General features: G+C 38.8%; 2 protein-coding genes across 2 annotated transcripts in view; both read right to left on the bottom strand.

Annotated features, from left to right (window-relative positions):
- LOC139953020 (uncharacterized) overlaps positions 1 to 6,344 on the bottom strand; it is a 52,748-nt gene extending 46,404 nt beyond the window's left edge. The window contains exons 1-2 of the mRNA XM_071952420.1: positions 5,585 to 6,344; positions 3,671 to 3,722 (exon numbers count right to left, since the gene is read on the bottom strand). Of these exons, the coding sequence (XP_071808521.1) occupies positions 3,671 to 3,722; positions 5,585 to 5,696 (164 nt within the window). The 5' untranslated portion in view covers positions 5,697 to 6,344. The remainder of the gene's footprint in view (positions 1 to 3,670; positions 3,723 to 5,584) is intronic.
- Positions 6,345 to 15,940: 9,596 nt separating this feature from the next.
- LOC139952981 (uncharacterized) lies at positions 15,941 to 23,122 on the bottom strand. Its single transcript, XM_071952341.1, has one exon. It carries the CDS (start codon positions 22,752 to 22,754, stop codon positions 20,562 to 20,564), a length of 2,193 nt encoding a protein of 730 aa, XP_071808442.1. The 5' UTR covers positions 22,755 to 23,122; the 3' UTR covers positions 15,941 to 20,561.
- Positions 23,123 to 23,163: the final 41 nt, after the last annotated feature.

Genomic DNA, 23,163 nt, shown 5'->3' with positions numbered 1-23,163 from the left:
GCCAAATTTGCTGGAATCTAAAAAAACTGGTAGGCAAAAATGGTCACTTACAATACGTTGTACATTTAAAGACACTGGGCAGTGGACACTATTGGTAATTGTCAAAGATTAGCCTTCACAGTTGTTGTATCTCAACATGCATAAACTAATACACCGGTGAACATAATTTGAGCTCAATCGGTCGTCGAAGTTGCAAGATAATAATGACTACAAAAAAACACCCTTTTCACATGAAGTTTTGTGCTTTCAGTTGCTTGATTTCGAGACCTCAAATTCTAAATCTGAGGTCTCGCAATCAAATTCGTGGAAAATTACTTCTTTCTCGAAAACTACATCACTTCAGAGGGAGCCGTTTCTCACAATGTTTTATACTATGAACCTCTCCCCATTACTCGTTACCAAGTAAGGTTTTATACTAATTTATTTTGAGTAATTACCAATAGTGTCCACTGCCTTTAAACAGGGTGTCCAAACAACAGGGTGTCAGACGTTTACAAACAGGGTGTCCAAAAGAGACACACAGACACCCCTCTAGCTGATTCTATGGATTACATTTAAAGGTATTAGACACTATTGGCAATTTCTCAAAATAATTGTTAGCATAGAAACTTACTTGGTAACAAGCAATGGAGAGCTGATTGATAGTGAAAAACATTGTGAGAAACGGCTCCCTCTGAAGTAAAGTCGTTTTCGAGAAAGAAGTTATTTTCCACTAAAATATTTGAATTTTATTTCGAGACCTCAGAATTAGATTTTGAGGTCCTGAAATCAAGCATCTGAAAGAACACAACTTTCTTCCATTATTATCTCGCAACTTCGTTGACCAATTTGAGTTCAAATTTTCACAGGTTCGTTTTTTTGATGTTGAGATGCACTAAGTGAAAATTACCAAAGGTGTTCAGTGTCCTTAAAGCCATTGGACCCTTTTGGTAAAAAGTATTGTCCAAGTCCCACACTTCGTGTATCACAACTTATATATAAAATAACAATCCTGTGGAAATTTAGGCTCAATCGGACATCGGAGTCGGGAGAAAATAACGACAAAACCCACTCCTGTATTCGCGCGTTTCGCCGTGTCATGACATGTGTTTATAACAAATCCGTAATTCTCGCTAACGAGAATTTATTTTGTTTTACCAGTTTCTCAAAAAGTAAAGCATTTCATGGACTAATATTTCAAGAGAAGTCTTTCACCATTACCTTCTGTAAACCCTGTAAATTATTTGTAAATCTGTGAACTTTTTTTTTTTTTTCTGTACCGAAAGGGTCCAATGGCTTTAAGCTATTATGTTGCTTAGTCAGTTAGTAAAAAAAAAATTGTGAAAACAAGAAAGAAAAAACAGGATTATTTTGAGCAGCCAAGAAATGAAAATACTTCACAGATGCTTAGGTCTGTATGCTTTTTTTTTGAAAGGGCAAGAGCACAAAGGCATTTTCTCCTTGGTAAAGGGCACGTTCCTATTGAGGAAAGTGTAAATTTCTCTTAAAGCATTTCAAGGGCACGAAAGTAATGACCATGGGCAGGAGTCGAAATTAAGTTATTTTATGGTAGTCAGCAAGGCTAGTAGTAACCAATAATTTTTAGTAGCCCTGATGAGATTTTGGTAGGCCGGAAAACACATTATGTCTCGGCACAAACTTTACTATACACCATCAGCACAGTTCATTGCTGTTTGTGATATTGATTTTTTCATTATTTTTCCAATAGCCAGCTGGCTATCAAACTGGAAAAATGAGTAGCCCGGCTCTAAATCTGGTAGTCCCGGGCCAGCGGTCTAGTGACAATTCCGACCCCTGCAGGGGGGGGGGGGCATGGAGGCAAATTTCCTCCGTGAAGTATCAGGCCTGACCAAGAAATGCAAAATACTTTGAACACAGCTAGTCTTATATTATGTGATCTTTGTATACATCAATGGGCAGTGTTTATTTGTGTTGTGTGACAGAAAGATGAGAAATGACCTTGTGTGTTGATCATCAGTCAGAGATGCTATGGGCCATAATGGGGATGTGTAGACAAAGTACACACACTGTTGGTCACAGCTGACCCCAGAGTCGTATCATGCCAACGTAATTATAAGGTATCAAATAGTAACGCTTTAATGTTGATACTCTGTATAAGAACCAAGGTATCACCTTCCTATGTGTTTTTTTAACCACAAAGTGCAATCTTTATTGGCAGTCCTTAAAGGGAAGGTACACGTTCAGTAATTGTCAAAGACCAGTCTTCTCATTTGGTGTATCCCAACATAAGCATGAAATAACAAGCCTGTGAAAATTTGGGCACAATTATTCATCGGAGTTGCGAGAAAAACAACACCCTTGTTGGACGAATTTGTGTGCTTTCAGATAGGAATAAAAGACTTCTAGCTAGAAGTCTTTTATTATTTAAGTGAGAAATAACCTCTTTCTCACAAACTACGTTACTTCAGAGGGAGTCGTTCCCCACAATGTTTTATACTGTCAGCAGCTCTCCAATAGTCGTTACCATGTCAGTTTTTAAGTTAATATTTGTTGTAATTACTGAACGTCCCTTTTAAGGCAGTGACACTATTGGTAGTTACTCCAGGCCCCGACATTCCACAGAGGCATTGAAGGCCATTGCCTCCATACCCCTAGCCTTGATCAAGACGCTCCAGACAGTCGCTACCTGCAAAATCCCAGTCCCCATCACTGAATTCCGCTAGCGCATCCACCATACATAACACAATGCATAAAACGTGTACAGAGTATGTACACATAATACATGTACATATGTACACATGTACCATCTGTACGGTACACATGTTGAAGACACGGCTGTACTCATGACTGCGCTTTACTGTTCTCGCTGTACAATGTACTGCACAAACAATGTATACCTTGGTCGTGTATACAACACTGCGTGCAGTTTTTGTTGCTGAATCGTGCCGCGCACCGGGTCAGGGCACACTACACCAACAGCCTTGAATCAAGGCTACCATTCCCCCTGGTCATTGCATTGGACCAATGGTGCACTTGAAATACTCCAATAGAAATTGACAATTGACAATTCTCTTGTAGAGTGCCCTTTACCAATGAGAAATGCCTGGATGCCCTTGCCCTTTCAAAAATGAAGCATACAGGCCTGTTACTCAAAATAATTGTAAGCACAAAAACTTACTAACTAGCAATGGAGAGCTGTAAATAAAACAATGTGAGAAATGGCTCCCTCCAAATCACCTATAGTTTTGAGAAACATACACAATTGTAAAACTTATATGTCCAATTTCAAGTTATAAAGAATTTGGGCACTTTTTCAATATGTCCATATATTTACATTAAATTTACAGGGTTTGAAGATAATGATATTGGAAAGCTTCCCTTCAAATATTACTTACTGAGGTGCTGTAGTTTTTGAGAAATGAGTAAAACAATGTAATGAAAATACGTTTGTAAATGCTTAAAATAATTTTGGTCTCATGAGACCAAATTTTTTTTATGACATTGTTTTACTCATTACCCAAAAACTACAGCACCTCAGCACAGAATAGTTTCAGGGAACCTTTTTTTGACTATCATTATCTTCAAACTGTGTAAGTTTAGTGTGTAAATCTGTGGACATTGTGTTTTTTGTCCTACAAAAAGTACATTTCACCCTTTAAGAGGTCCCTATAAAATTACACACTTTGAGCAATTACAAATACTTTCTTACCTTGAATTAAGTCTTTGTGAAAACTGCTGAGAACCGAGACCAACCATATGATCTGTAATAAGATAATCGATTGTATCTATGAAAATGATTTGTTATTCAGAGTCGTTAACTTTGCATCAGAGAAAAAGACTAGAAAGAATTTAATTTTGTTTTTACCCTTACATCAATGTGTATCACTGTCCACTCAGAACTGTCCCGAGTGCTGTAAAAAAAAAAAAAAAAAAAAAAAAACCAAACCCAGGCTAATCACTTGAGTGGGATTCGAACCCACAACCTTTGCATTGCTAGAGCAGTAATGTCTTTTTTTACCACTACATTTCAGTAGGCCAGCCTATGTGTTCTTCTTCACAGAACATGTTGTCTATGTGCAAATGGTGAGGATTAGTTTGCATGTCTTATATTTTTATAAGGAGATTTGCTGAGTGTAAACAGTACTAACCATGGAGGTCGTTGGTTCGAGTCCCACTCTAGTAAGTTTTCCTTTGTTAAACCCCTAATCAATACTAAACATAGCAACTGAGGAACATCTAAGAAGTTGAATAATAATGTGTAGACCTTGAATCTAAGAGAAGACTGTTTTACTGTACTAACAAACATAAAACAGTCTTGAAGCCCGGTTCATAATTCCTGCGAACGCGAATGTGATACAAATTTTTACGCCACAAATTCACAACAAAGGATTCTGAAGAGTTGAAATGGGCTCAACTCCTGCAAAACATTCGCTGCGAAAACAGGGCTGAAAACATTGAATTCACTGGAAGTGTGTGGCTTTTATTGTATGCTCAGTAAAGGTAGTGAGTGGGCCTAATTCTGAACAGAAACCAGTCATCTCGCCCCCCGGCAAAGTCGCCCCCTGCTAAGTCGCCCCCTTCAAAGTCGCCCCCTTCAAAGTCGCCCCCCTAGCAAGCTAGCCCCCTCCGTGTACTTGACTCACCCCCTCACAATGTCGCGACATTGTGAGGGGGGGGGTTTGTACACGGAGGGGGCGAGCTTGCTAGGGGGCGACTTTGTAGGGGGCGACTTTGCAGGGGGCGACTTTGCCAGGGGGCGAGATGACTGGCGTTCTTTTGAACAACTGAAGTAGTCTCACTTTGAGGTTCACCGCTTTATGTTTATGGATAAATCTCGAAAGACCAAACAAACTATAGAAAGGTCATCAGTAATAAAATTAAAATAATAAGAAGGACACTAGACCCAGTAACTGGGGCGCTATACTCGCAATTTGTCATTATCGGTCGTGCTTGTAGTATGACCGATAATTACAAATTTTGAAAAAAGGAGTACAGCACCCCAGTTACTGGGTCTTGTAGAAGGACAACAAGCTTTTTTTTAAACTACGGTCGCCATATTGCCAGATTTTCCTCTGCTTGTCTCTTACACATATGGTCAATTACATGTGTAGTAAAACATTCCCTTTAATAACCTGGCACAGTGACAAAGAAACTTCTGTTTTAAAACTCAGGACGAACAAAACCGAGGCAAGGGGCCCTGATAATATTTATATACATGTACATGCCAGACATGGGCCGGCAAGTGTACGACAGATTCCTCTAGTTTCTCCCTCCAATGTACAGTGTATATAATGTTCAATTTGTCTTGTCCTACACTTTTATTGCACCATTGGTCACGGCGTCTTGCACAGCACATTATCCCAGGATAGCTCTTACCAGCTGTGAAGGGTTTACTCCATTAAGTATCAAATATCAAGTATCAAGACAACTACCAACACTTTGATTTGAAAGAGGTGTTATAATATGCTATTCCGCTAATCAGTACCTTTAATAAATCAACCACCACTGGATTGTCGCCATGCGGTAGTCCAGAAAATGGAGGGTTACAAATCGATTATCGCAACAAGATTGTGTTGAAAAACTCAATAATCAAAATAATTAAGGAAATATTTACTATACTTACCAGCATGTGCATGAGAGAGGAAATAAGCTCTAGCTTTGAGAACTGCAGGACCCTGGAATCTGTCAATTGCTATTTGTGGGTATTCCACCATCAATCCACCAAATGAACTCATCCTGAATGTGAACCTACCACACCAAGTGTTGGTCCGGCCCCCGTTGCGTTGTTTGTATTGAATTATAACTTATCAAACACATAGTTCAGAACATTTTCTCAGTATTTTTGTTAGTTGCCATTTCTGCAGTCGTCATTCAGATCTAACCCCAGCCCAGGTTGACTGTGCTGCTTACTTTACTTTCACCATCCGACTGACGTCCTACGACAGCAGCAGTACCTGTCAGTGGTCAGAGAGTGTAAGTGTACTGTCAGTGTCAGTGCACTGTCAGTGCCAGCAGCAACCAGCAGGGCTAGCCATGTGAACGTAGTCCAGGGTACGGGGTACATGGGTACAGGTTGGCAGGTTGGACACGTCCGGTCCGCTGATGATGTTGCACAGTGTGACTTGTGTAACTGACTGTAACTGTAATGTGAATGAACGAATTGAACCAAGTCCACGCACGCACGGAAATGCAGTAACTGGTGGTGTTGTCAGTGTAATGTTTGGCCAGATAAACTATCTCGAGGTCAGTTCGATAGAATCAAAATGTTTATAGAGAGACAACAAACCGGAAATATACATGCTCCAAACGACAATACTTGCCTAAAGAGTTAGATACTCCCAAACAAACGTGTCACAACGCAAGCAACACTTTCTATCTCAAGAGCGGCGCCATTTTATTGCTTTACTTTTTCCAACCACTTGAGGGCGCTGTTTGAGGACTAACTTCGATTAATATTCTAATAAGCTGTGCTGTCAGTCGCCTCTCTCCAGCTAGCTGCAGCCCTCTGTTTTTTGGTTTTTTTTTTTACTTCTCAAGAAACATAATTATAGACTATCCATTAAATTGACATCACAACTGTGTAAGGAACGGACGAACTTGTGTACTTGTTCGGCATAATAGACACGGAATGGCCTTGGTGTCCTCCTGAAGTTCCCAATACTTAATTTTCGCCAAAGAGAATTTTTTGAAATAAAAATGGACTTTGCCTTTCGGAGATGAAATTACAGCCTGATAAAGAAAAAATAAACTACTTTTTGTTCTCATGTTCTTCATTCCACTTGAAAGGCGGAGGGGACGTATGAAGTCAATAATAATTGGTGGAGATGATGGGGATGTTTACGCGCTCTTCCTCCATGCTACACCTTCACTTCACGGGGGGCTAGGCTGCACAACACCGGGCCTCTACCTCTGGACAAGGTGGATACAGGTGGCAAGCATCAAGGGTGTGAGAATGAAAATACATAGGTTCTTATTGTAGGGGATGATAGTATACGCACTGCTATATTAATATGTCATTACCAAAGCCTTAAAATCGAACTTCGGTTGTTGTGTCTATTTACTCGCACAGTTCCGTGAGACCGGGACATTATACTTAACCAAGAGAGATTTCGCACACTAGCAATCAGTACCAAGGAGGAAGAAGGAAATTTCCACCCATGATAAGCCCAATACAACCACAACAACTTCCGCCGTTGTGTGAATGAGTGATATAGCTCTCTAATAATAATAGTGACAGGAGTTGGTTGGAAGTTATATTGAGGTCATGTCCAGTGTTGCTTCAGTCTGGCACGCCGATAGAATTCTTCAAAGCACGGGCTCAGTCTGTGTCACACCGCCCCTGGATGGGTCATTGTTCCGGAAAGCTTTTACCCCTGGTGATTGTGCTAATATGAAGGCCCCCTACTCACAATAAAAAGTATTGGGTTCGATTTCAAGTGTACACGTACTCTTTTAAATGAGCAAGGTCTGGGAGGGATCTTTTTTGAGAGAATTTGACTTTTCCATGGAGCTCCATGCCTGGACGGCCTCTGCTTGTTAAAGGAACACGTTGCCTCGGATCGGTCGAGTTGGTCTTTGAAAAGAGTTTGTTAACCGTTTGTTATAAAATGCATAATGATTAGAAAGATGTTTTAAAATGATAGAATGTAATGGTCCACACAAGAATCACTCGAAATTGCGTGGTTACCTTTTACCTCGTCGACAAACACGGTCGGCCATTATTTTATGGGAATCAAATGTTTGACTCCCATAAATGCCTACAGAAGCTTTGCATACAAGCTTATTGCATTTTTGAGAAACTTTTTCATTCAACTCCTGCGGAGAAAGATGTCTGTTTCTCCCCAAAAATTTGAATCTAAGAGCGTTACTGACAGTAACCGTTCTCAGACTGTGTATTGCATTGCAGATTATTCTTCCCAGTGCTTGAACATAATAACAGTTCCAGATTTTTGGCAATATCTGTGTGTAGATCCATGGTCGATCATGGAGGTCTATAATACCTCCATGATCATATGGAACTCAGACAGATAGTCACCTTTAAATCTATATCATTTTAAAGGTGCCTGCCATGGATCCCTCGAGCTGTGTGTGGTCAGAACAAAACACAGACAAACCCAATATTCCGAACTACCAGTAAATAATGCACACCAGTTGCTAGTATTGATTTGGTCACTTCCCAGGCTAGTGTTTTTATTGACATCAGTGACTGTGTTTACTGTTCAACAACCTTGCTGGGGATTAATGCTTAGAAAAGTCTTTTGTGTCCGAACAAAGATTAACAGCAGTTATAAGTAGTGCAAAGATGTTGATTGTAGTTTTGTGGTCAATAAACACAACTTGTATGAGTCAAACCATGCAGCTATAGGGAAGTAGTGCAAAGATGTTGACTGTAGTTTTGTGGTCAATAAACACAACTTGTATGAGTCAAACCATGCAGCCATAGGGTAGATGCCCACAAAATTAATTCTCGCTCTGGTGTACGTGTGGCTTCCAGATCCACGGCCGCCATGTTTTGGAACAATTTGCAATTAGTTTTCACAAGCATAGGCATTATAGATACATGGTATTTCGTGAAAAATGGCTCAACCTCGGGCAAATTGCAACAGAAAGTCAAGTCAACTGTTTTATACCAAAGTCCATATCATCCAATTTATTTAAGAAATCCTGGTATAGTGGACATGTTTCATGCGAAAATATTTCAAAATGGCCGCCATGGAACCTTCCGCCACCTGGATTCTTAAGAGTTTTTCGAGTTGACACCTACAAGACCATAAAACAGTTGAGACACTTTCTGTTGCAATTTGTCCGAGGTCAATACTCATGTCAAAAAATGCCACCTATATACACTTACAAAACAGCCATATTTCTCCATGGTCTAAATTATGATCGAATGTTTAAGCATGACTTAAGCCCGTCACCAGAATGGGTTGAGTTTGAAGGAAAAAAATATTCATAATCTTTAGAGAACCATCACCGCTAAACGAGCCAGTCCCTAATCCAAAGCCCCCTGTGTACCTGTCACATTTCAGTTGCTTTGAGAGAATTCATTCATGGTAAATTTCCATTTTTGTAAGAGAACAATCGACATTTTGACCGAGATCAGGTCTCGGAGTAGGTCCTTTTTTCATGGTTAGCATTGTTGAAACGTGAAACGCAACACTGGTTACATTTCACACCAATCAAACTAAGCATCACTTGACATCTAAATTTAAAAAAAAATTGTTTTCATATTATGTGTTTCGTATCAAATGAATAATTTCCGGCAATCTACAGAAATATATAAGAGGGGGATGTCTGAATAGTCAATGATTTGTTGAAACAACATTCGTCAAATTCATGCCATGTGCGTAACATCTTGATAGTTATCGGCAAAGTCAATGGATGAGTCACTTTTGTTGGGTCATCGCCAGAACAAAGGTCTGTTGTAATTATTCACCACAGTGGTTGCAGGTGGTGAACTCAAGTATGGCTGGCACGTGCGCATACGACAACGTTGATCCATGGTTGATCCATGGTCAAAAGTATTACCTAAAGCAGGATTTGTTCGTTGTTTCGTTACAGAAGATACTCTTACACACCAAGGTCGTCACAAGGGAAATTTAATGGTACATTTTCTTCCTCTACGGACAACAACATCAGTGTTTAGCGTCAATCAGTGCTAACACATGGTGTGCCGCTGCCGTGCAACCCTCGCCACATGAGTCACAAACCACGGGCAAAGCTTTCACCTTTTCCCCACGGTTTTTGTGTGAAACGAAAGCTCGACAACACATACCCCCTGTGATTCGAACTGAATTGAATCATTCTTCTGTTGGGAATGGAGTAAGGCCAATACAAAAAAGTTTAGCGTCGTCCCTTTAAGAACAAGGGAGGAGGAGGGCATTTTTCTCTTTTTCTTTTTTCAAATTGGCCGCCCGTCACATTCATTTTATACAAACGGCTTGGCTATTTACACAAACTTTTTTATCTAAGATCGTTAAAATAAAATATTATACCCTTTTTACGTAATAAAAACCTTAGTTTTTTTTAATGGCATTGAAATAAAGGAGGTGGCCTCTAAAAAAGAAGCGGGCGGGTACGCTTAACAAGTTTTTATTTTTAGTTGGCCTAAAGTGAATTGATTTTCGTTTTCTTTTTTAACAAATAAAAATACTCAAGAGGCTTTAGGCCGTTAGATAAGGCGTGAAACTTGGCAGTATTAAAAACAACTCCAACAAGGTGCCACGGGCAAAATGTTTGGTGGCCACCAAAGACCTGTACTTTTATTGGAATTCAATAGACATGAATAACGAACCGCATAGCATAATGCAACAAAACAAGGTTTGTTCCTTTCTCTGGTTATTAAACCACAGCAAGGAACAGTAAACTTGGCTCTTCATGTTCATGTACATACAGAACCATTGCGGAATTACCTTTCCCAAAAATGGAACAACACAGGTTTAAGGTTTCGATTTTGGAAACCTATTATGAAAAACCACAGCCCATTTCTATGCTTCAAGGTATTTTCTTTTGACAGACTGCCTTTGTTGCTACCTGGTACAATGCACAGGGAAGTATAAGGTTGTGCATTTATAAACCAGTTATATTAGCAGTGGACAAATATTTGCTTGACGTTTGTTACTTATAGTTTCTGAAACACAAGCCACATAGATATGGTGAAACTGAAATGCTCTAATAATAATATGATACCGTCTTATGATGAAGTTCCCACTTCGTTTGTTTGTTATTCAGATGCAAATTCAGTGCAAACTTCTATAAACTATCATATAACAAAACCAAATAATTCACCTGAAATTCTGAACAAGAAAAACTTTATAATTTTCGTTACAAATCATGCAACTTTAGAAGCAACTGCTCAATGCTTTTTAATTGTTGGTGGGGAAATACAGGGAAGCTACACACAGGGTGGGGGGGGGGGTTTACAAAGTATCCGATGGTATTAACTTTGAAAATAGAGAAAGGACCCACTATGCTTTGAAAGAGCACAAAGCAAATCTGAGAAATGTTCTGCAAAGACAAATAAATAGACACAATGTTTTAAATTGATAGTGCAGTCAAATGGTTGGAGGGGGGGGGGGGGGGTGGACTAACTATTTGACCATACTATGAACATATAACAAGGAACAGTCCTTGCTCTATGCTCTGAAAATACTGTTTGAATACAGTGTATAGAAATGACCCAATGTGCTTTGAAAAGAACATGAAGCAGAGAATCAGTAAGTCAACTGAGAAATGTTCTGCATGACAAATCATTTTAGTATGGTCATTGCTCTGTGGTTTTAATACAGCCTAGACCATGATAACACAACCTCCCTAAACCTGGAAGTACTTGTATTGTAAAACCCAGACAAGGCCACCTTGTGTATAAGTGATGTCCTTTACTCTGCAGGGAGAAGGAATCCACAAGATAATAAGAACATCTGTTAGTCCTTGCTTTGTAAGTGAGAACAAGGCCAAGACATGCGTTTAAACCTCTCATGAAATAAGCATGCAGGGAGGCCTTCCTTCATGGTTAGTAACTCCACTGTATGCACGAATGGCTTTATGGACAGTAATGACATTTCAAAAACCTTCTAAAAACACTCTCACATGCCTGGAATTTCTTCATTGGGAGTGCAAGCTGCAAGACAATTAAGAAAAATCTCAATTAAAATCTAAAGCCATCTTCTCAATACTTTGCAAGGACTTTTTACAGTTTCGCATTCATCTTATTTGATATGAAACTTGTTTGTTGTTTTTAAGTGTTTGCTGGCGAATAAAATTAAGTGAAATAAAGACTATGTGAAACTGTTGAAGGGGTACCAACAAGACCCAAGACTATAATATGGGGCCCAATTTCATAGAGCTGCTTAATAAAGCACAACAAGGAGTCAGGTCGTGGGCACAATACAATGTTGCCTACCAGAAAGTAGTCTTGCTTAGCTTGTTGGATACCAGTCACAACTTGTACACTGTGTAAGACGGTTGTTTAGCTGGAAGCCTTACTCTGGTAAGCATATTTTGCAATACTTAGCTTTAGAAGCTCTGATGAAATTGGTTCCTGGGGTTAAAGAGGCCATGGCTTCTACTTAATTTCAGGGCTGAAAAACACATAGTGAAGCTTCAAAATCAAAGAGGAAATGCCACCTTCCCTTACACACATTATTAGAAACAGAAACAATCAACTTATTGTAAACAGGTTTAATTCTCATCAGGAATCCAAACATGACACTCAAACTTCTAAATATTTACACGATCTATCCAGGACTAGTTTATACAAAAGTTTACCCTTTTTAGTTTCAAACGCTTTTAAAATCACTTGGTTATTATTAATACCAGTCTAATTTCTATGTTTACATGTATTTAGTTGACAAAATAAAAGATCAGTACAGTAAATGCCATAAGTAAACTAAAAATGAAGAGTTATTATGATACAAAAATAATGACTGACGAAAATTTCAAACTATTTTACATAATTTCCGTATGATAAAAAAGAAAATCTGACAACAAAAATGATATGCACATGTATTCAATTGAAAGTAATATACTGGACTTCCATGTCAACTTTCTCCCTTTTAACACTAGTCTGCTAGCCAAATGCCAGTTAAAACACTGGATGGCTAGTGGTTTAGTGTTGAACTGGTGAAAAGCTAATGGATGAAAAAGGTAACTGGTCCTGCTGGCCAAGGCAAACCCTGCAATTTGTTAATTAAATAAGTCTTTGATTGTCCAGAGCTCGATTTCACAAAGCACTAAGATTCATCCTTTAGAGTGGTCAGTATCGCCATAGTGAATTGTATTGTCACATCACACTTTACTAAGCAACTACGTTTGATTTGCAGTTAAGGCCAATCATAGCTCTTTGTGAAATTGGCCTTTAGATACCATGGCTACTGTGGAGACAACGTCTCAAAATCAAGAGTACAATAACAATACATGTATGTAGCTTTGGGTCTTAAAAAATTCCTGATTTTGTCATAATTTACATCTTACATGTATTTTCAAATTCAATGCAGAGCACCCACCTTGCAACCAGGGAGATTTGGTACAACCATGGAGGTAGAATTCCTCCATGGTACAACAGTCAGGGAGATATTTTTAATAACACTCAACATAATTGGGAAAAAAGCTTCCATGGTGATTTTCAAATGTATTCCTTGGAACAAAGAAAGATTGGAATGGTTTGTTTTTTAATTTGGAGAACTTCTTGAAGAATCAGGGAGAGTTTGCAGCTCTGTTAACACAACGTAAATTATTTGCTGGTATAATTTGGTTGTGTGAGACTTTCAAGTCTGGCTCCAGGGTCCACAAATTTAACACCAGTCAGGTCACAATAACAATGGCCTGGGCTTTTACATCAACACTTAAGAGGGAAACATGATTGAGAACTGTTCAACTGTACGAAGGTGATAAGGTCTGCTAAAAAAAAGTCGCATACAACCATACATTTCAGTTCACCCACTAGGCCACGACCCTAGGGAGTTAATTAGTTCAAAATAAATACAACAAGTGACAAAATAAACAATGCCCTTTTTCTAAATAAACAAGACTTTAACCATACAGATAATTCCTGCTAGAAACATTTCAAGAAATATCTTGCACAGTTTAGTATTAGAAAAGTATTATTTACAAGTGTTATAGGCAAAAGTCTCTCTTTGGATATTTACAGCATATCTTACTAAATTATTTAGAACAGCTAGAAACCTACAATGCAGTACAATACATTTAGCAGCATTTGCCCTGAACCTTTTCAGTTACTGGCCAGCAGCAGGACCAGTTACAATGTAGCTTGCAACTTCACTAGTCAGCCAGCTTTTTCAGTGTCCATATTTCAATTAAAATAAGGATGTTTTTCAACACTGAGCTAGCCAGCCAGCCAGACCACTTGGAGTGAACTCTGACTGTACCTCAGGTGTTTTACAATACCAGTGGACCACTGTTTAAAGAGACACGTTGCCTTGGATCCGGCGAGTTGGTTTATGAAAAGCGATTGAACCTGCTCGCGATGAAATGGTTAGAAAGATGTTTTAAAAGTAGAACATAATAATCCAAACAAATATACCTCAAAATGTTGTGTTTTTCCTTTTACATTGTGAACTGAAAAACTTTTGATCCACAAAAATGGCGTACCATGTTAGTTCGTAAAGTAAAACGAAAACCACGCAATTTAGTGTGAAGGCATCTTTGTGTGGATCGGTGCATACTTTTAAACCAACTTTCTAACAATCTGCTTTTAATAACAAAAGGTTTCAACCGCTTAACATAGATCATAGAGTAACTTGCCTGATCCAAGGCAACCTGTCCCTTTAAGGGAGAACACTGCATGATAGTATACTGATGAAGTCCATAATGTGCACAAGGCATATTGTGCAACAAGCGTAACCTGAACCATCCCTGAACCATGTTGATTTAACAGCCAACCACACAACACAGGAATATTTCTGAAGCAATTCATTGTGTACTTTTGAGCAGGCATGTGTATGTAACCTTCGTTTAGACAAATGAAATAATGTGGTTTTGATGATGCACAGGATGGTATGCAGTTGTATCTTTCACTTTTGTTCCCTTTGATTGAGTTTGATTCATACATCTAAAAATGAAATTCACAAAAATAGCAGCTACCTAATTCCTACTGTTCATCAATGAGAGACTTTTAGATGGTCCTTTTTCACAGTTCTCCCCACTAAGTGCACTTGCTCAGACCTACGCGCGCAACACTGAGCATGTGCGCGTGCGCTCAGACTCACAAATAAGGACCAAAATGTCTGCTGTCCCCAGCCTCTCAAAAGTCTCCCATTGCAGTGTACAGTACACACAAGTTAAACAATAAACTTCACAGTTATGCAGTTTTTTTTACATTAAATTTAAATGGGCCCATTTACCGTTTGAACGATATATTTTATACAACATTACAGCATGATTTACAAAATTTACACAGCTGATTAAAGCAGACTTTGCTCTATTTTAAATGCACCATTCATTAAGATATGTTCATGGAACATGAAATAAAATTAAAATTTAAAGCAACTATAACTCTGTGTAATTTCCACCTGTCGTCAGTGAATTAAAAGGAAAACACCCGCCTTGTGTCAACAACAAACTCAAAATTGTTGTTGATACAGTTTTAAATGAGATACTTCCTCATCCTTTACTGTCTTGTTTTCTTCCTTCGAGCGCATCTTTAAATAGTGTAAGTGATGTACACCCATTTTCCTTTTCACAAATTCCCAACACAACACACCTTTGGTGGGATTAGTTCGCAAATATGAAGGTAATAATTATTATTAACAAGACCACACCTTATCATAAAATGTCAATTACAATGTACAAAATGGCAACCTACTTACAATATCCACTCAATCATAAACCAAAGTCCAAAACCAAGTACATGATACAGTGTACATTATACACTCTTATCCCATAGGGGTTTGGCTGCGCACACAACTGACAAAACTACAAGTATTTGGTCCAAAGTTCTGGAGTCCAAACCACACAAGCATTTCACACATTAACCTAAATTTAAAATGTACAGCATGAATAAAGAAGTGAATAGTAATTGGGCTCACTCACAATGTTTGTTCTTCAACTAACCCCTACTACACACACAGTAGGGGTTAGTTGAAGAATGCACTCACTTAATTTTTAAGTGACAACATAAGTTTAACACTTTCTGACCCTTTCTTGCAGGCTTAAAAGGAACACGTTGCCTTGGATCGGTCGAGTTGGTCTTTGAAAAGCGTTTGTAACCGTTTTTTTATAAAATGCATATGGGTAGAAAGATGTTGTAAAAGTAGAATACAATGATCCACACAAACATGCCTCGAAATTGCGTGGTTTTCCTTTTACCTCGTCGACTAACACGTCGGCCATTTATGGGGGTCAAAATTTTGACTCCCATAAATGGCCGACCATGTTAGTTCGCACACTAGAAGGAAAACCACGCAATTTCGAGGCAAACTTGTGTGGATCATTGTATTCTACTTTTAAAACATCTTTCCAACCATATGCATTTTATAAAAAACGGTTACAAACGCTTTTGTTTTGACCAACTCGTCCGATCCAAGGCAACGTGTTCCTTTAATTTCAACAGCTAATTTGTGTGTTGAATGTGCAATGTACATAGCAATGATTGCGGTACTACATGTATGCAGCAATGCGACAACAATGTAGATTGTACACTCAACTGATTCAATTTGTCTCACAGTAATGTTTGTTTCTTTGAATTATCTGCCCAACAACAGAACTCGTCAAAGCTCCCACAAGGGGATATAAACGCCAACCTGGCAACAGCCAATATCTCTCATCTCCTTGCTCTATGCTCAAACAAACATTTGTTTAACTTCTAGGATTATGAATTTTCAGTAACTAGACGACAATGTAGGCCAAAAGGAGATGTTTGTTCGTCTGTCAGGATGATCTTCCCAAAAGATGGGTTGCAATACGCGTCATTGACCGCCATCTTTTTATGTATTTTTACATGTGAAAGGTGGACGAGAAATACATCAAAGATTGTGGTAAATGACGCGTATTGCAATCCATCTATAGAACAACAGAACTATGCAACGTTCCCAAAAGGAGGATACAAACGCCAAGCTGGCAACAGTTTTATGAATTACACAATTATGGTTCAATAATTAGAGGACAATACAGTACTAGTCACTGTGAAATCAACGGATAGCTTGGCCGCATTCGAACCCACAGTCTTGTGATTGCAAGTCCTGCAGTCAAACCAATTTGTACAAAAATTGTATTGCCACTATGAAATCAGTATTTAGCCAAAATTTCTTTGAAACAATGCAAAATGGAAGCTGGTCAAGAATGAAGGCCACAGATAGTTTAGGCTCTAATTCTAGATACATGTACACTGCTTTTTATACAAAAAATTAAACAACTTTTTGATTTATACTGAATATGGAATGATTGACATGCAGTGAAAGAAGGGAGCTTTACAAAGCAAAGATTACAAAAAGTCTTTCATTTCAAGTAGACAACAACAACTGACCAATCTGTCACAATCGTGACAGTGGGTACTGACAGGACAATGAAAGCCTGCTTAGAAAAATGACAGGCCAGATACTGTGTTTCACCTCCATAATAAATCATAACAAGGCTGAATGTTTTCAATAATATTTGGAATGCTTGCTATCAATAGACTGATTAGCTGGTATGTTATGTCAAAACAGATGGTATCCCATCTACTAGCACTACATTGTATTTGATACTGTAGTACACTATACACATGAGGGGTTGTAAATCAATATAAAACAAGATAGTATTTATTATGTTTATATTTTACTCTCCTGGGGAAAGTTCATTCTACTTTGACAAAGGATGTTTTATATTTTGCCATCAAAGTAGAAAGGTTACACTATTTTTCTGGTAAACCGAACAATGCTAGAAGCTTATCATGTCACTTTTATGTTTCATAAACCAATCAAACTTGTTAAAATGTCAATAAAGGTGGAATGACTTAAAATTATACCATTCAACCATGATCAATTTGGTCTGATGAAATATTATTACAAATCGAATGTCATTCAGTTGGTCAGATCATTTTATTAAAATTATACCATTCAACCATGATCAATTTGGTCTGATGAAATATTATTACAAATAGAATGTCATTCAGTTGGTCAGATCATTTTAATAAAAAAAGAAGAGAAAAAAAACCAACAAATAAAATAGTAAACAACCTGCACATTAAACCATATTATCAAAGCATGTCAAACTTGCCTTGGGCCATTTTACAAACAGACTTGTTCATAATAATGGATTTGTTAATTGATTTCTTGATGATGCATCATCATCCAACCAATTGACTTGTAATGAACTTGTCACCATCTAGATCACAACCAGTCCCAAGGATTTTTAATTAAAATCCGCACTTTAGGCAATCCACATTGAGCAGCTGCACTGAGAATGTTTTTGTTTTTTTTCAATTTCATATTACATTGTTTAACATAGAAAATGAAAACTAAAACGAAAATCTTTGTGGACAATGACTGGTATGGGTGTGGCATGTACACGTATGTATGTTTAAGGACCACACCTATTTCTTAATTAATTAATAAGAGATGTGCCCTTAATATTGACCATGCAGCTCATGATAATTAATTTATGATATTCCTTCCTTAAGATATGTTATTAGATGACTAATAAAATAGTTAGATTATGACCAACCGAGGAATTTCATTTCGTTAATTAGGGCGTGGTGGTTTATATTATTGGTTTTCATCAAGGTATTATACAGGATTGGTAAAAATACAAAGATGTTTGTTTTCACCTTGGTCTGACATTTTACTGATAATTAAGTTCACACAACAATTTCTGTGTAATATTGTTCCTCTGAAAAAAATCATATTCAAGAAAACTATCTGGAAAAAAAAGGGGAAAAGCGCAATCAGCTGATTTTTGCTTTTTTTAAACTTTCTCCTTTTTATACCCAAGTTTTCCAAGGCTTGTTACATGTAGGCCCCCTACTTCACGGTTTGAACATAAAAAACACTAACCAATCAGTGTATAAAACCTTCAAGTGCCGGGTTTACGTTTTAGTTGAATCATAACATTGTTTTAGAATACATTTTATAAAAAATCTTGCAAAAACCACGCTTGACACATGACCAGCCCTATTACCTACATGTAGCCCCCCCCCCCCATTCTAGGATATTACGACGACATTTTAGGTAGATGATTATGAGTCACATACAAAATGCATGCATGACACAAAATATGCCCATAAGTCCTGGATGATTTATACCAGGAAAGTCATTAATCCAGGTCAAGGAGAACTATCAGAGTAAAAATAGAAAACATAAATGTCACTTGAAGAGAGGTGTGCTGTCATGATCAAATCAGACCTAAAATATGGATGTGTAAAAATGTATCTCGGAATGGAGTTGCTGTTTGCACGCTTATTATTCATTGTACAGAGGGAGTGCAAACTAAAGTTCATGTACATGTAGGCCTGCTTTGTACAAGAAGACACAGCCCCTGTAACCGGTAAAACATCTTAAGATCAGCAAGTTTTTATAACTCAGTAATGAACCTTTTCATGTGTATACTGATGACAGGCATCATTTGCAAGTAGATGTAGCTGAAAGTAATATTTTGCCACAAAATACATTACCAATCCTTCTATTACATGTACTTTACAGTATCATGTTGAGTGATTGGACCTGGAATAGAGAAACATTTTAAACCGAATGAAAACATTGCATGGGGAGGGGACATGACACCAAGTGTTAGTGTCACGCGACGGAATAACACACCGTTACACTGTCAACTATATTCAGACAGCATGACTAATTTACACACACTATAATTAAGCACTAATTCTGAAAAGTAAGAAATGGTTCAATTTCAATATCTCCAGTACGTCGCCACAAATATTGAAGAGGTTTTTGTAGTGGGCTGGCTTAAACACAATGGTATGCAGAGGAGGGTTATGTACCTGCACTTGTTGAATGAAATGACTCATTATTATCCAGCAGGGTACCACCCTCATTTCAATCATCACTAGTCATAGTGCTTTATTAATTTTTCCCAAGGCTAGGGCAACCCATTAAACAAATATGATACTTGTAGAGTGTGATGAGTCATCATAACAGAAAAATTGTATTAAAAAATATCAAAACTACAATGTAAACAATCCTCAATCAATGGAAGAAGTTAGTATTTGTACATGTTCGGTACATTGTATTACCTTACGTGATGTATGACAAAATTCTAATAACAGATAATTATGGCTGTAAAATTGTAAAACCTCAATGATGGTAAAAAAGGTATTAGACTGGATTGGTAATAAAAAACATTATTTAGTCTGAAAGCTTAAAGATTGTCTTCGTACTAAAACCATTTTCTGTGAAGTAGGCCTATTTCACTCTGAAATGAAGTCACATTTGAGAGAAATGCATCTGAAAACCTAAAAAATGCGACGGCTGGTTTCGGTATTCCAACAGTAGACTTATCACTTAGACTTGTCTAAGGTTTGTTATTTCATGGTTGAACACACAAAACATGAACACTGTCTGAGACTATTTTCACAGCTTTACCAATCCCGTATAATATCTTTTTAACAATATTTTGCCATTACTCTGTCTGAATACAACTGCTGCTCATACTTTTTTCCTAAATAATTTTCTTTCGAAAAGTAGTTTGCACCATTGGTATCAAGTAAAATGAAAATATAAAAATAAAATAATTTTATTTGTCAGGCCTGGAATAACAAAGAGGCCATAGTCTTGGCCCCCTTCAAAATGTCCCCTACTTTAAAATTGTCCAATGGAAACTTCAAAATGAAAATGGCTTTTTCCATGAGAAAAACAGGAAATAATTTTGTTTGTAATGAATGATTGAATTGTTTAACCTACTGTACCAATGTTGTAAACCACGATTCGTTTTATTAGACCCTTACCATGAAATATTTTGTAAATCCCACAAAGCGTGTGCGCACTACCATTTTGGTTGGGAAAATGAGGGAACATCCCGCTGTTTTGAATGCGACCAATGGCTGCAGGACCTAGAAGCGATTATGGGTGTGCGTGCTTGTCAGGCCCAATCGGGTCTCTACGCGCGAGAATGTAATCAGCATAATTCATGGGAAGGGTTTATTAACAGCTACATTACACATAGCTTGGAGTTTCTTGATTGTTACTAAGATCCTCGTCATAATCGTACTTCCTACTATCATCTAGATCATACCCATAGGGATCCATTGGCTGGTCGTTATATCCACGTTGATACTGGTCATCATACGGTGCACTGCGGAGATCAGCGTTGGATGAATGCCCATCAGGGATGCGTTCGTCTGGCTCGTAGTGTGGGTAAGGCTCTGCATGGTGATCTCTTTCCTCTGGTGGCATGTCATATCCCTCTTGACCATCCGGTTGGCCGTAGCTTTCGTACCGATCACCATAACGGTCATCATAACGCGGCTCTCCGTACTGATCATTGTACTGATCATTGTACTGATCAGTGTATTGATCGTCATAGTTATCGTTATATTGATCATCAGGTTTACCTTGGTCTAATCCGTTATAACTACGCTCATATGCATCGTTGTCGTAATCGTAAGCGTCGTCTTCGGCACGATTTTGGAAATCTGCACTCTCATAATGAGGTTCTTTTCCTTGCGGTTCTTCGTAACCACCGTGATCGTAGTCATCGTAACGAGGCTCACGGTAACCGGAATCGCTGACGTCGCGGTCATCGTAGTAACGCTGATTTCTATCCTCTACGGGATCGTAACCGTGGTCCACGTTGTAGCCACCGTTCGGTATCTGCGCGATCTCGTACGGGCTGCTGCTGCGATCCTCAAACGGCATCTTCATGCGTTTAATAGTTGGGGTCGGGTAACCAGGTTGGTCCTCGTATCGATCTGAATCGGTCGGTGCCATTGTGTCCCTCCACCATTTACGTGGATCCACGCCCTCGGGGACATCACCTCGTTTCTCCCTTGGAATAACGTCAGGATTGTTCACTGATCTGTCGTCTGGGTAATCTTTCCCTTCAGCGCTGTAATTGGGCGTCTTCTCTGGCAATGCTGAAAACTGGTTGGTGTTGTTCATTGGGATTTGAACGCTTGACGTTACTCCAGCTTGTTTGTTCTTAGCGGCACCTCCATGACATCTCTTTTGGTAGCACCAGGCAACCAAAGCAAGCAAGAAAACGATAACAACTGCTGCAGCGATTAAACCAACAATGAATCCTCCTGAAACTCCTGGGGCTTCCGTAGTCTGTGGTGTTGTAACAGGGTTACCTGTAGGAATTACTGGAGGTACTGTCATCCCCACAATAAGCAGCTCTTCAGAAGCCATTGCAGTTTGATCATCGTCATCAGTTGCAGTGCAAGTTAATGTTGCGAGATGGTCATCAACCTCTACATCGGTGATTGTCAAAATTTTCACTGAATCCCCCGCTGTGCTGTGACGATCATTAAACTTCTCCGGCACAATCCACTGACTTGATGCTATAGCGGCAGTACGACTACTGATAGTGCAAGTAAATACGGCAGTCTCACCAACCATTACTGGTTCTGGAGACTCGATGACGATTATGGGATCAGACAACACATTCAGGGCAGCCAGACTACAGTCTTTAACAAATCCATCAGGACCAGAGTATGTCATCTGACAATTAAACAGAGCGCCCTCGTCGTCAGCTTGCACAGTGAATTGACTTTTAATTTCGCGAATATCGCCAGCATCGTTTATGACCGAAGACACTGCTAGTCCATCTTTCATCCATTCTAAGTCAACCGCAGGATTTCCAATCTCCGATGAACAAGACAATGCAATGTCTTCGTTAAGGTTCACACGTGTGCTGCTGGAATCCGACTGAATTGAACACAGCGGATACGACGTACCGGGCGGATAGGCAACAGTCAGGGAAGCAGCCTGGGATTCAATAACAAAAGCACTTGTCTCGTCACAAACAGAACCCACCTTGCTGCAAACGACGCATTTAAACTCACTGGAGTCTTGTCTTACTGGCGATCTTATGAATAGCTTAAATTCTCGGGTTGTCCCAAGTCCCAGTAAAACGACATAATCACTTGCAACGAGCCCAAGTCCTGATAAAACGTCACTCCGTACATTTCCAGCATCACTTATGATAACTGGGTTTGTTGCACCTCTTTGAAATGACAACACTTGGTCATTGGTTAGTCCTTCCACTTCGCAGATTAATTGTGTTGAAGCATCACCTTCCTTTACGGTTGTATCTACTGGTTGAACGGTAAATGTTTGTGCATCCACTACCATAGTTGACCCCAAAAACGGCACTAAAATAACGAGAATACACCACAACCGAGCCATGGTTCGTTTCTGTGGTTGTGGTGAGGTAAATTTGTTACTCCAGACGGTGGGATTGTCGAATCAATCAAATAAGTCCCACTTTTGTGACAATAGCACAAGAAAAATCACGCTCAAATCAACCTGAAACTGCTCACCTTGTCAAGCAGCAGCAAAAACTTGGACTGTCACAGTTCCTTCAGTTTAGGTGGGTAGACAAGAAATTAATGTAATAGGGACATCCTCTGCATGCTCTGCAAAACTCAGTCGCTATGTGCCGTACACGTACATGTACCTCCGTCGACCGTGTGTGTGTGTAATGTGATGATGCTTCTTTTTTTAAAGTCGTCGTCGCGTCGCCTACACCTCTCGCTAGCTCTGTACATACCGTACATGCCGTACATGCCGTATCATTGTGCAGTGACTGACTGCA

This window comes from Asterias amurensis, chromosome 2, assembly GCF_032118995.1.
Source record: "Asterias amurensis chromosome 2, ASM3211899v1".
Taxonomy (NCBI): Eukaryota; Metazoa; Echinodermata; class Asteroidea; order Forcipulatida; family Asteriidae; genus Asterias; species Asterias amurensis.
The sequence above is the reverse complement of the archived record's forward strand: the minus strand, read 5'-3'. Positions and strand labels throughout refer to the sequence as shown.